This window comes from Chinchilla lanigera, unplaced genomic scaffold, assembly GCF_000276665.1.
Source record: "Chinchilla lanigera isolate Chin_1 unplaced genomic scaffold, ChiLan1.0 scaffold00137, whole genome shotgun sequence".
Taxonomy (NCBI): Eukaryota; Metazoa; Chordata; class Mammalia; order Rodentia; family Chinchillidae; genus Chinchilla; species Chinchilla lanigera.
Window position 1 is genome coordinate 3530150 of NW_004955538.1, and position 14555 is coordinate 3544704.

At 46.0% G+C, this 14555-nt stretch overlaps 1 protein-coding gene and 1 pseudogene across 1 annotated transcript in view; both read right to left on the reverse strand.

The window, feature by feature from the left end:
- The window catches only part of Brf1 (BRF1, RNA polymerase III transcription initiation factor 90 kDa subunit), a gene marked incomplete at its 5' end in the record, with an annotated part of 75383 nt that extends 60828 nt beyond the window's left edge, over window positions 1-14555 (reverse strand). The window contains 2 exon segments of the mRNA XM_005410860.2: window positions 668-748; window positions 14343-14555. Coding sequence (XP_005410917.1) covers window positions 668-748; window positions 14343-14526 — 265 coding nt within the window.
- LOC102012580 lies at window positions 1836-6182 on the reverse strand (annotated as a pseudogene).

The following is a 14555-nucleotide window of genomic DNA, read 5'->3' on the forward strand; positions in this document are numbered from 1 at the left end:
AGCGCCTGCCTGGCAAGCGCAAGGTCATGAGTTCAATTCCTGGTACCAGACAAAACAAAAAACAAAACAAAACAACAACAACAACAAAAATAAATAAAAAAACTTAAAATATATAAGGAAGCAGGGCATTGAGAGTTCAAGATCAACCTGGGCTACAAAGTGAGCTCAAGGCCAGCCTGAACTGCATAGGGAGACCCTGTCTCAAAAAAGACAAAAAAATAAAATAAAATATATAAAGAATTTTTCCAACTTAAGAGGAAATCACCCAGTTAAATAAATACAATGAAAACAGCACTGCCACACCAAAGTGCTATACACCTGCTGTTTCTATACCATCTTGACAAAGACCAGGAACCAACAGTCATGAATGTGGCAGGGTCCAGGGATCTCCCTCTGAATGGCCCTGGCAGGGTCTGCAGGGTGCCCATGAAGGCCCTGATGATGGTGGAAGGGACAAAGGAGTAGTTCCTCTCAGAAGTGCACTAGCCCTGGGTGTGGCGGGTAGCGGGATGTGGCAGGCCACAAGGTAAGGCTATGCCTGGGTGGATGGGTGCCACGGGACCAAAAGCAGTAGCTGAAGCCTTGTGTGCTCTCACCCTTCATCCCTACACTGCAACCCCACCTTACAGCATCCCCCAAGGTCAGAGGTCTTCACAGTGGTTAGTACCATTCTGCAGTGTCTGTGCTCTTGACTCTTTTCCCAGGTTCACATGGAAGCCGCTGCCCAGGGTTGGTGGCTTGCCAGGACCTGGAAACAGAGAATAGACAGGTTAGCCAGAGCCTCACAGAGAAGACCCACACAGCCCTCTCATAGCACACAGAATGAAACAGGGTCCAGCTCGTGTTCAGGGAAGATCACCAAACAGGTGGAGCGGCCTTCTGCTCTCCCTAGTCCCACAGGATGAACCACGCCTATCTCCAAGTTCCTACCATGCTTCCAACATACTAGTAATCCTAGTGGGCTACTGTCATCCAACTGCAGGATGAGCATACAGTGCTGCCTCCCAGTTGCAGCAAAGTGAGTCTCACATCATGAGTGGGTCCCCACCAGGTCCTCCCCACACCCGCTGCTAGGCCCAGGCCATGGACATCACACCTTCATAGGGACTCCTACCTGCTGGACATGGGCTCCTAGAGGGAAGGAACCACAGCTAACCAATCTGCAGGAAATGCCCAAGTCTCTACCCACTTGTGTACCACCTTCTACAGAGGGTTGCAGGCTGGGAGAGCTCAATGCACAGTGTGGTCTCAGCTAAGCCACCAGGCACTGTTTGGAACTCTGCCAACAGACAGGAACCCTGGGATGGCCCACCACTCTCTGCCCTGCAGGCTTTCAGGGTTGGGACTTGACCCTTAAAAACATCAGGTGTACACATGGATCATTCATCAGGCTATGAGCCACACCATAGATGCCTAGACTTCAGATGGGCCAACGCTGGAATGAGTAAGCCAGGTGATATGAACTCAGATAGGGCCGCTGGTATGTGCCCTCATGCACAGGGACTGGCCTCCAGCAGCTGGCACAGGGGCCAACACATCTGAGACAAGGTACAGATAAAAGGACTCAAGACTTCTGCTGTAAGGTATACACACAGCCTCAGCCATACACTGGGCATGCAGGGCCTAGGGACACAGGCAAGAAAGAAATGAAAGTGCAAAAGTGACTTGCTCCAGTGACACCCACTACTGGCCACCTGGACCAGCAGGACCTTATCACCAGCCATGGGGCACCCTCCAGCACAGTCAGCACAGAATAAGCACAGAACTGGCTTATCTGTGAATAAAATTGGTTCTCAAACAAATACAAGACTTTTTGCAGATTTGCAAAATGACTCTCAAGTGCAGCTAGAAGCAAAAAGGAATTACAATGGCCAAGCAAACTCTGAAAAGGGCAATAAATGGGCCAGGTAGAGCAGCCCACAGGGCACATGAAGCTCTCATCCGGGCAGGGAGGCTGGCCTCGGAAAGAGATGAGCAAGTACCTGCCTTACCAGGTGACACCCAGCCTCCCCATCACTGTCAAGGCCCAGAACTGACCTGTGTCCATCTGCTGCTTCCTCTGGTTAACATGGTCACAGGGCTAGCTTATTGAAAGGGACCCTCATATCTCAGTTGAGATCAGCACCAAGCTCAAGGACACAGCACTTTCTGCTACAGCTTGGAGCCTGGACAGGCAGCAGTGCCTGAAATGTAGGTCCTCCTATAAAAAGTTGCCACAAGGCCAGCAGCCTTCAAGAAGCTGACACAGGACTCAGCAGCATGCTTTCATGGGGACTGGGGCAAGTGAGGCACAGTCACACTGGGGAATTCAGGAGAGAGGCTAGAAGTGACCAAGGCCCAGAAAGCCCACTCTAGCTGTGTAGCCTGCTTGGCCGGGGCCAGGAATATAGGGGCTGCAAATACCAATATACTAACTCTGGGTTTCAGAAGCCAACACAGGTCTCACTATGCGCATTTCCTACTCTTTATTTTGTGCATGGTGGCTGTTTTAAACTTTAGAATTTTTACACTTGAAATCTTTTAAAGGAAACTCACTACATACTTTGTAGTTATTGAACAAGAAAAACCACACCTCAGCATGCCTGTTTCCAGCACATGCTCTCTTCCAAGTTTTGGGGGGTGCTTGGTTTTTGTACTCAAACTTTAATCATACATTATAATCTTTGCTAAATCCAGTGATTGTCTTTTTCTCTTAGGGGTATCCAGCTTCATCTACATCATAGAAGGTAGAGTAAGACAGAATCACAGCACCAGACAGCCCAAACAACCCGTATTTCATGCACATATTTTCTTACTACACCAGGTTTTCCCCGCATCCCTAAATAATGCTTCTGGTTAAGCATATTCCTTTGCCAAGGGGAGAAGGAGTTTAGAGCTGAACAGACCCAAAAATGGATGATGTAAAACCTCACGCCTTTCTCCTTCCTCTGGAAGTCTCAACTGTGGCAGATATTAAGATGAAACTTCTCGGGAATAAAGCTTCTAATCCCCTAGATACCCCCATAGTGTCTCTTCCCTTGGTCACAGCTGCAACTGGCACAATGACTATGATGAATTGGCTAGGTGTCAGAGGTGCATAGATGAAGGTAAGCACACTCAGGATGAGGGCTGCTGCAGCCATGTGAGCTGAAGACCTATGCACGGAGGTACTAGGAAAGGTGGACTATATTCTCACTTGGACCCACTGAGTCAATAAAGCACTGAGGGAACCATAGTCCACACTGTAGAAGTTGTAGAAAAAGGTCCAAGTCACTGACTGCACCACTTGTCCAAACAGAAATAGAAATGATTTCCTCTGGAGAGATTAGGTAGAGCCCCCAAAATAAGTTACATGTGGGTAAAGAGGGAGAGGTAATACAGTAAAGAATACATAATTCAAACACAGCTGAAAGACAAGATTCCAAGACAACGGTCTCAGAAAGGCCTGGGGATGGAGAGGCAGAGAGACTAAAGAAAGCAAGTTGCTGGGCGTGGTGGCACATGCCTGTAATCCCAGCACTCGGGAGGCTGAGGTAGGAGGAATGTTGTGAGTTTGAGACCAGCCTGGGGTACAAAGTGAGTTCAAGGCCAGCCTGAACTGCATAGTAAGACCCTGTCTCAAAAAGACAAAAAAAAAAAAAGAGAAGAAGAAAACAAGTCAGGGAAAATATGAGTATTTTCAGGTCAGGGAAATATATACCCATGGGTGCCCAGGAAAATCAAGGCAGTCTGTGGGGAAAAATTAGCCCTATGCCTAGCTTTCAAAAGGTAGGGGACAGAGAAAGATGACTTAAGATAATGCCTAGGACTTGACACTGAACTCTGGGAGCTACAGTTGCTTGGGGCAAAGTAAAACAATTTCAGACACTTTGAACAAAAAGCTGGCCAACAATGCAATTAGGTACTCTCGTAATGGACACATCAAGAGACCCTTAGGCACCACAAATCCTGAATGAGTCAGCAGCTCTCCACCCCAAAGAATAAAAGTAGGTATCCCTGGTTCCCAGAAATCTGTAGCGTGTAGATCAGACACCTGGCTCACATCCACCAGGCTCAGCTTCTTGTCCTCATACTCCAACAGCAGCCTCACCTTCCCTGGCTGCCTGATAGCCTCAACCGGGGCTTTCTCCTCAGCCAACAAGGTATGCCACTCATGCTGGGCACAGAACATCCATGAACATTATATAAAAATACATCTTTTTTATCCATTGCTCAGTTGATGGGCATTTGGGCTGTTTCCACGATTTAGCTATTACAAATTGCACTGCTATAAACATGGATGCACATGTATCGCTGTGGTATGATGTTTTTAGTTCTTCTGGAAAAATACCCAAAAGGGAAATAGCTGGCTTGAATGGGACCTCTAATCCTAACTCACTGAGGAATCTCTAGACTGTTTCCACAGTAGTTACACCAGTCTACACTCCCACCAGCAGTGGAGAAGGGTTCCTTTTTTCCCACAGCCCCTCCAGCATTTGTTGTTGGTTGATTTCTTGATGACAGCCATTCTTTCTGGGGTGAGATGGAATTTCAACGGTGTTTTCATTTGCATTTCTCAAATGACTAATGATGTTGAACATTTTTTCATGTATTTATTTGCCATTTGTATTTCTTTATCTGAGAAGTGTGTATTAATCTCAGATGCCCATTTCTGCGTTGGGTCTTTCAATTTGGGGGGCCTGATTTTTTCTAATTCTTTATATGTTCTAGATAGGAGCCCTTTGTCCAAGGGACAGTTAGCTAAATTTTTTTCCAATTTCTGGGTTTTCTTTTTACTCAGCTGGTGATTTCTTTAGATGTGCAGAAACTTTTCAATAAGATGAGATCTCAGTTGTTGATTCTTTGAAGTAATTCCCACGCAGTTTCATTTTTGTTCATGAACTCTCTACCTAGCCCTATGTCTTCAAGGTTTTTACCTACTTTCTCTTCCAGGAGATTTAGTGTTTCCATTTTAATATTTAGATCTTTAATATATTTTGACTTTAGTTTGGTGTATGGTGATAGACTTGGGTCTAGTTTTAGTCTTTAGCATGTGGCAAGCCAGTTTTTCCAGCACCATTTATTAAAGAGGCCATCTTTCTTCCAGTGAACTTGTTTGGCCCCTTTGTCAAAGATAAGATGGTTGAGTGTATCTGTGGCTGTGACTGCATCTTCCAGTTACTCAGCTATAAAGAAAGATAAACTCGAGGTTTTTATAGGTAAATGGACACAACTAAAGACCATACTCATAAGTGAAATATATAAGACTCGCATGAGTAAACATCATATTGTCTCCCTAGTATAAGAACCTAAAAGAGTAAATAAAATCTAAAAGGTACAATAGATATTGTGAAACGGAAAGAAACTGTTCAAAAGGAAAGAACGAGCCAGGTGAGATGGCGCAGGCCTGCAATCCCAGCACTTGGGAGGCTGAGGCAGGAGGATCATTGCAAGTTCGAGACCAGCCTGGGCTACAAAGTGAGCTCAAGGCCAGCCTGAACTGCATAGATAGACCTTGTCTCAAAAAGACAAAAGAAAAAAAAAAAGGAAAGAACGATTAGGATGAGGGCAAAAGAGAGAACAAGGAAAGAAGGAAAAAATATGTATACATGTATACACAAGATAGCTAAGATAATTGTACTACTAATTTCTATTGGTTTTGTTGAAAGGAACTTGCTATTTAATTGTTTGATCAATCTTACATGCCTATATTTGTTTATCTGAGTAACTAATTTGAAGATAACAATATGTAATACAACAACCATTGTTAATTTCCTATCACCCTGTCTGAAATTCTGTATTGTTTTTATTGTTTTTATGTTGTTTGTTTATGTGTGTTTGTTAATACACTTTGGTTCTTTTATCTTTAAAATAAAAACAAAAATAAAAAAAAGAACCCCTAAACAATCATCAGCACTGATGAAGCTAACCCAGGACATGTCCACTCCTATCCAGAACTGCTGGGAGCACTTCACTGTCACTTCCCAGTAGTGTCTGCCACTAGTGACTGCTATGTCTGACAGCACCACTGCCCACTTCTAGAAATACTCCATATTCGGGAGTAGCTTGCTGGGCTCCAATCCCACCAAGCCATACTTGATACCTGTGTCACCTCTGAAATGTGTCACCTCTGAAGTGTTCCAAACCGCTGTGGGTGGTTTTTCTTCTAGTTGGAAACTGATGCCTCTCCAGGATTCCCTGCCAGCAATCCCCCACCATTTCATTGCCCAGTGACGCCAACTTTTAAATAAAGAAAAACCTGGGGCTGGGGATTTAGCTCAGCGGCAAAGCACCTGCCTGGCAAGCGCAAGGTCGTGAGTTCGGTTCCCGGTACCGGAGAAAAACCAAAAAAAAAAAAAAAAAAAAAAAAACTGCCCTATTGAAGTGCATACATGCTTTTAATAAAAGTAAAACAACTACACTGGAAAAAGGACACTGGTCAAAGCCTAAACCCTAAAGCCCACCAAGGCTGGGATGCAATGGGTACTATTCTAGCCACCTGTCCCTGCTCAGTGACAGAAGAAAGCCAGGGATTTTCTAACAGGAGAGGACCATGGAGAGATGCCACTTTAAGTAAAATCAGTGACTTCAGATCATGCAATTTCCTCACTCCTCAACCTGTTCTAATCCAGTTCTACTTGAAGCACACTGCAGAACTGCCCAGTTCCTGCCACCTCCATGTGCTACTTCCCTCCTCTGCCCTCCCTCGTCCCTTATCCTCCTCTGTCACTCTCACCTTCATCCCATGTCCTCAACACTGGGTTGCCCTCTCAGGAGCTGCTCTGGCTGTACCTGCTCTAGGAACTACCTCTTGACTTTTGCTTCCCCACAACACAGACACACACAGTAGAAAACACCCATGGATGATACAAAAAGCACTTATCCAATCTCTGCACACCAAGATTCACACAATGGTTCATCTTGACTGTCAACTTGAATGGATTAAGCAATGCCTAGCAGATTAGTAAAGCACATCTCTGGCTGTGTGTGACTGTGTGTTTTCAAAGGACGATGGCATGTAGGCCAGCGAACCAAGGGCGAGACCCACCCTGACTGTGGCTGCACTATCTGAACCAGTAACAGGCATGCAGCCAGACACATCAAAAGGGGAAGGAGAAAGTGAGACCGTGCTTTAAGGCTTCATTCTGCTCCAGCAGGTGTCATGCTGCTGCCATGGCCCATGCACATCAGACTCCAGCTTTTTCAGCCTTTCAAAAGACTCTCTCAAGGGGCTGGGGTTTAGCTCAGCGGTAAAGCGCCTGCCTGGCAAGCGCAAGGTCTATGAGTTCGGTTCCCAGTATCGGAGAAAAACCAAAAAAAAAAAAAAAAAAAAAAAAAGACTCTCTCACATCAGTGACTCTCCAAACAGCTTCCAGGTTTCAGACTCAGGCTGGCGCTGCATCCTTGATATCCTGTCCTGAGGCTTCCACCTTCTGGGACTGAGCAGCTTCTAGATCCCTTTGCCATTGTGGACTGCTTTCGCCTGTGATCCTGTAAGCCTATCTGATAAATCCCTTTCATAATTTGTTACACATTTTCTATTGATTCTGTTCCTCTAGTGAACCCTAACCAATACCTGTGGGCTCCCCAAAGTGAGAAAGAAGCAAGCCCAATTATGACCTCTGGCTGAAACTGCCAACTGTGAAAGCTTGACCTTCAGATGTGCTCTGCTTCAAAACACATTGGTACTTTTTCTAACAACATGGCCAGAAGTACCGTGCAGACAGGCCTGGCTAACTCCATCCCCTCCTGAACAGTGGGAAGGACCTGCACGTCCAGGTTGCCCAGAGGAAGGTCTTTTGGGCAGCAAAAGGTGGTGAAGGCTATGCCCAGGACTGCAGGGGTGTGTAATAGGCCAGCTGCTGTGCAGTGCAGACAAGATGACACCCTATACCCAGGACCAAAAGAAGACAGGGGACCAAGTTACCTCAGTGTCCAGGGAAGGCCCATGTACAGTACCATCCTCCACTCCTCTCAGCAATGCTTCCAACTTGGGAACAACAACTTTATAAACTGTGTTCATTTAACTTCACCAAGGGGTTTTTGTGGATGCTGTGACATTCCCTTCAAGGGGAGACACTTGTACATATACCAACATGAAATGAACAGTTTGGGTTTTCTGAGATGTAATCATCCAAAGACTTGAAAAGCTCTGAATGATGCAGGAGGATCACTATGAGTTTGAGGGCTGCCTGAGCTGCCTAGTGAACTCAAGGCCACCTGAACTACAAAGTGAGACCCGGTCTCAAAAATAAAGGAAAAAAAAAAAAAAAAAAAAACAGAAACAATACATGGTGGCACACGCCTGTAATCCCAGCACTCAGGAGGCTGAGGCAGGAATAGCATAGTGAGGTTGAGGCCAGCCTAAGCCACATAGTAAACTCAAGGCCAGCCTGAACTACACACTGAGACACTGTCACCAAAAAAAAACAAACAAAAAAAAACAAAAAAAAAACAACTCTTCTGTTGTGTTCACATTATTTTTGAAAATTTCCAAAGGCTTGTCTTTTAATGCAGGGTGCGTTGTCTAAATGTGGTAAAGCAGTTTTGAATGTTTATGGCTTCATTAGATAGCCACTGCCACATACTATACAAGCAGGTTTGGAGAATATGAATCACCTGTTGCAATAATTTGTTTTGCTTTGTTTTTGTTTTTGTCTTTTTGAGACAGGGTCTCACTACACAGTTCAGGCTGGCCTTGAGCTCACTTTGTAGCCCAGGCTGGTCTTGAACTCACAACAATCCTCCTGCCTCAGCCTCCTGAGTGCTGGAATTACAGGCGGGCACCACCATGCCTGGCTGAAATAATTTAAGTAGGAATCTTGGTATCTTTTTCCAAATGCAGCTTTCTTTCTGCTGCATTTTACAGTCTTTTGCTTTCTCATCATTAGGTCTCTTCCCCTGTTCAAAGAAGCTCTCCAGTGATCTTTTTGTTTTATTTATTTTGGCCAGGGTTAGCTTGTGGGCTTACTAAGACTGTGACTGAGACTGTGGAGTGTAGGACAGAAGTGCTGACAAAAGTGGTAAATAAAATGACAAGTGGGCCTCACACAGACTAAAATAATTGTCAGATTCTGACTTAAAGCTGCCACCAAATGCAACTGTACATTTGGGGTACATCAATCCCTTGCCACTATGAAGCCAGCCACTAGACGCAGCTTATCACTTACCACTCACTAATAGGGTTTGATATGAGTCTGCAAGCACCTGATTTATTACGTCTCTATGCAGTCAAATCTCAGCTACATTTCCAGCTGCTCCCCAGCACTAGTATCACGGGCTCACCTCCACCTCAAACCATCAAATATTAGACTCTCCCAAGGAGCACGGTATCTAGCTCCTTCACATGTGCAGTTCATTCACAGTAGGGCTTGCACTCCTATAAAAACCTAATGCCATTGCCAATCTGACAGGAGACAGGGCTCAGGAAGTAATATGAGTGATGGGGAGTGGCTGTAAATATAGACGAAGCTTCACTGCCTCACCTGCCACCCACCTCTTGCTGTGTGGCCTGGTTCCTAAGAGCCCACTATTGCTACCAGTCCATGGTCTGGGGATTGGGAATCCCTGACTTAAGGAGCTGAGACTGTAGCCATTAATCATTCTGATTACAGGGCTAAGGGCATATCTCAGTAGTAGAGAAATTACCTAGCATGTCCAAGATTCTGGGTTCCATCCCCAGTATGGCAAAAAATATGTATTTTTTTAAAATTACGGTAACCATAGGAAATGCTCCCAACCCAATCATATGTGTTTTGGTAACAGAGGTTTGCAACTCCCAACACAGGGAGAGGAGGCACCCTAAGGAGGCAGCAGCCACTGGTTGCTTGGAGTGGAAGCTTCCAAGCATCCTCAGGAGTGACCACAATAGCTGCTAGGAGGGTAGATAAGACATACGCGTCACCATCCACTGGGACTTGGGGGACCTCAAGACAATGGAGTGCCAGTTTGTGGAAGCCCTGCTTTACCCCCACAATCCTTACATGCAGGGGTGAACCTATACTCCTGTGCAGTGGTTTAGCCTTCCTCATGCCTAGGTGAGAGCTTGGCCTCCTTGCATTTAGCCACTCTGGGCCTGCAGTCCTTTGCTGTTCCTCTCTTCCCTCCACACAGGCTCTGCTCAGAAAGAGCCCAGACACCATGGCACATGTGGTGGTTCCCACAGACAGGACCTTCTGCTGTGGGTCCCTGGTTACTCTATCCTGATGTCTGAGTTACTTATGCAAGAACATTTGGGAAAAACAAGACCACTTTCCAGTTTGTAACAAACTAGTAAATCGCCACTCCACGAGAATACTCCACTTTCAGGATGAAGCTGGAGGAGGATGAGCTGACCAAGGGACACTAGGGACCTCCTGGCATGCGGGAAACTGAGCCATCAGTGTGATCACATTGATGAGGAAAGAGAGAGCCAAGACGGCACCTGGGAAATGAGTTGCCATAATACCTCCCACCCAGGCACAACCTGCACCACACCTCCACCCCTAGAGCTAAGAACACACAGCCCCACAACACCTTGAGGGACACGACCATTGCTGGACTGGCTCTCCCTAAAAGGTATCTTGATGCCACCTTAGAGCCTGTCTGAGCTTCTGCTCAACACCCCCTCCAGAGATTAACCACTGTGTGAGGGTGGCAGCTCACCTACACCTGCTCCACACCACCTCCCCTTATGCTCTGGGGGCATGGTAAGAGGCCCTCTGTCAGGAGGCCCCGGAACACACCTAACACAATGCCTTCCCACAGAGACCTCTATGTCTGACCTATTTTTATTACAGTTGTCATCACTCTAACAGGCATCAATGTCGTGGCAATCCTGATGTGGCTGAAGACAATGTGCCATCAAGCCATGGTCAGAGCAGTCCTGGTGATACCCACAAAGAAAAAGTACTAGCACAACGTGTTAAATAGACCAAAGGGAGGGAAGAGCAGGAGGGAAAACTCAAACCCAATGCCAGTCCTTTGGAAAAAATCAACAGAACTCATAAACTTCTAGCAAGAGACACAAAAAGAAACAAAAAGACTAGACAGCAACATCAGAAAGGAAAGAGTTGTCACTGCAGACCCTGCATACATGCAAAGACACAGGAACTCTATAAATTCAACAACCAGATCAAATGGATCAATTCCTCAAAGTCAACTACCAAAACCAACCCAAGGCAAAACAATCTAGAATACAACTATAACCTTACTGTTAAAGAAGTTTAAAATCAGGCCAGGGATATAGCTCAGCAGCACAGCACCTACCTGACAAGCACAAGGTCATGAGCTCAATTCCCAGTACCAAAAAGAAAAAAAGAAGTTTAAAACCATCTAAAAATGAACTCTCCAGATAGTCACACTGGTGCGTTCCAAACGTTTAAGAAATAACACTAATTTGGCAAAATCCCTTCCAGAAAATAAAAAGAGTAAGGACCATTTCCTCATTCATTCCATAAGGCTCATCACTGACATCAAAGCAAACAAGAATGTTCAAGAAAACTACAGACCAATATCTTCCATAAGCATAGAAAAACATTATCAAAAAGTATTAGCAAACTTAATCTATGGTAGAAACACATACGAAGAATAATGTCCTACAACCAGAAACCTGAGGCAGGTTTAGCATTCAAACAGTAACACTAGAGCTGGGTGTGAGGCTCAGTGGTAGAGCACTTGAAGCATGCACACAGCACTGGGCTCAAGCCCCAACACTGCAGAAAGGAAAATTAACCACACTGACAGACTGAAAAATAAAGAAAATTAACCACACTGACAGACTGAAGAAAAGCAGCATTTGATTCCATCAGCTGATGCGGAAAAAGCATCTGACAAGATTCAACATCCACTCACAGTAAAAACTCAGCAAATTAGGAGTAGAAAGGGAAATTCTCAACTTTACTGATAGAGTACAGGTCCCAGAAACCCACAGTTAACATTCCACTCAATGGAAGAGGCTGAATGCTGCCAAGACGGGAAACATGAGTGAAATGTCTCTTGTAAAGCAAAAAAGAGAAACAAAATAAAAATAAAACAGTCTGTATTTAGGGTTGTCTACATTGCACATCCCAAGGAGTCTATAAGAAACTCTTAGAACTAACAAATAAGTTTAACAAGGTTATAGAAACAACCCAGCACACAGAAATCAACCACATGGGACTGGGGATATAGCTCAGTGATGAAGCACTTCCATAGCCTGTGCTAGACCCTGGGTTTCATTTCCTGGACAGAAAAAAAGAAGAAAAAAGAAAAAAAGAGAGGGAGAAGGAGGAAAGGAAGCAGGAAGGAAGGAAGGAAGAAAAGAAGGAAAGTAGGGGGAGGGGGGAGGGAGGGAGGCAAGAAATAGCTCCAAAGAGACTGCAGGTATACATATAAAAAACATATAAGAGCTACAAAACTACAACACACAGATGGATATGTTGAAGAAGCCTAAATGAATGGAATATTGTGTTCACAGACTGTAAGATTCAGCATAATCACATTGTTAAATCACTCGAAATTTAAAAGGATGAGGGCCCAGGACCTGGCAAGCGCAAGGTCCAGGCAAGCTACAAGGTCCAGGCAAGCACAAGGTCCTGAGTTCAATTTCTAGTACCAAATAAATAAATAAATAAATGAAAAAGATTTGTTCGGAGGGAGGGAGGGAGGGAGGGAGGGAGAGAGGGAGGATCTGTAATCGAGGTTGGCCTTGAACTCACTCTGGAGCTCAGGGTGGCCTCAAACTCATAGTGATCTTCCTGCCCAACTTGTCAAGAGATCTTACGCAATTCTATTAAAAGGGAGATTTTAGCCAGGCATGGTGGCACACATCTGTAATCCCAGCACTCTGGAGGCTGAGGCAAGAGGATCCTTGCAAGTTCCAGACCAGCCTGGGCTACAAAGTGAGCTCAAGGCCAGCCTGAAATGCATAGCAAGGCCCTGTCTCAAAAAGACAAAAAAAAAAAAAAATTTTTTTTTTAAAAAGGGAGATTTTTTTTTTTTTCCCGGTACCAGGAATCGAACTCACGACGTTGTGCTTGCCAGGCAGGCGCTGTGCCACAGAACTAGATCGCCAGCCCCAAGAGATTTTTGTACATATATACAAACTCACCCTAAAATCAAAGGAAAAGGGAAAGTGACTACAAAAGCTAGAATTCTAAAGAGGACCAACCAAATTGGAGGACTCACAATAGCTGATTTCAAGACAATATAAAACTTAACAGTAAACAAGACAGTGCAGTAGTGACAACAGAAATGGCACAGAACAGTAGGTCAAAGAGTCTCACCCAATGCGCCCCTGTGCTCTCTGCCAAAGGAGCAAAGGCAATTAAAACCTGGCTTTCAACAAATGACACTGAACATTGGCATCCACACGCACAGGACAAACCTCAGCTACACATCACACTTTCTAGGACACCAACTCAACACAGGCCATAACTCAACAGGAGGGATTTCGGGAGTAACTCATTGACAGAGCATGTGCTGAGCATGCCCGAGGCCCAAGGCCCAATACCCTGCACCAAAAAAAATTTTTTTTTTTTTTTTTGGTTTTTCTCCGGTACCAGGAACCGAACTCACGACCTTGCGCTTGCCAGGCAGGCGCTTTTTGCCGCTGAGCTAAATCCCCAGCCCCTGCACCAAAAATTTTAAAACGACCAAATAAAAACAAATGTAAAGGGGGCTGGGGATTTAGCTCAGCGGCACAGCGCCTGCCTGGCAAGCTCCAGGTCATGAGTTCGATCCGTACCGGAAAAAAAAAACAAAAAAACGAACAAACAAAAAAATGTAAAACAGAAACAATAAACTTTTAGAAGACAAATGTGGTAAGCGAAGATTAGACAAAGAAGTCTTAGATATGACAACAAATATAAGACCTGGAAAGAAAAGAATGAATAAACTGGAGTGCATCAAAATGAGTTAACTTCGGGCCGGGGACATAGCTCAGCAGCATAAGCGCCTGCTTGGCAAGCGGAAGGTCCTGAGTTCGATTCCCAGTACCAAAAAAAAAAAAAAAAAAAAGAGTAACTTCTACTCTGCGAATCACGTACACCATGCAACCTTGTGAAAGTAGAATACATAAAATACCCTCAGCACAAAACAGTAAGGAAGCTCAGGTGACAGGGCAAGGAGGATTCGGGACGGGCTCACGCCTGGGAGGCAATGACAGCGAGAAACCCAGGCGACACCAAGCACGGCAGGGCGGGACAGGCGAGGTGACCTCCAGCCAAACGCGCCAGAGGGCTAGGGGACTGGAGGACCAGGCGGGACCCGGGGTCCGGGGCACTGTGGGGACCCAGAAGGGCCCGGAGGGACAGGAACTGGGGGGCCGAGAGGGGACCGGGGAACCAAGCGGGACCAGAGTACGGCGCGAGGGGCCGCGGGGGTCAGGGGCCCGCGCCCGCGCCCGCGCCCGCGCGCCGACCTACCGTCCAGCGACACGAACTGGCCCACGGCGGACGAGCCGCCGCCGCTGTTCTCCACGAACTGCACCTCTGACACGATGATGTTGTCCTCCAGCACCGAGCCGCAGGCCGTGCACACAGCGTCGCCGCGCGCCGCGTCCAGCTCGATGTCGGTGCCGCCGCAGGCGCGGCACACGCGGCCCGTCATGGTGGGGCCTCAGCGGGCGCACTCCCCCG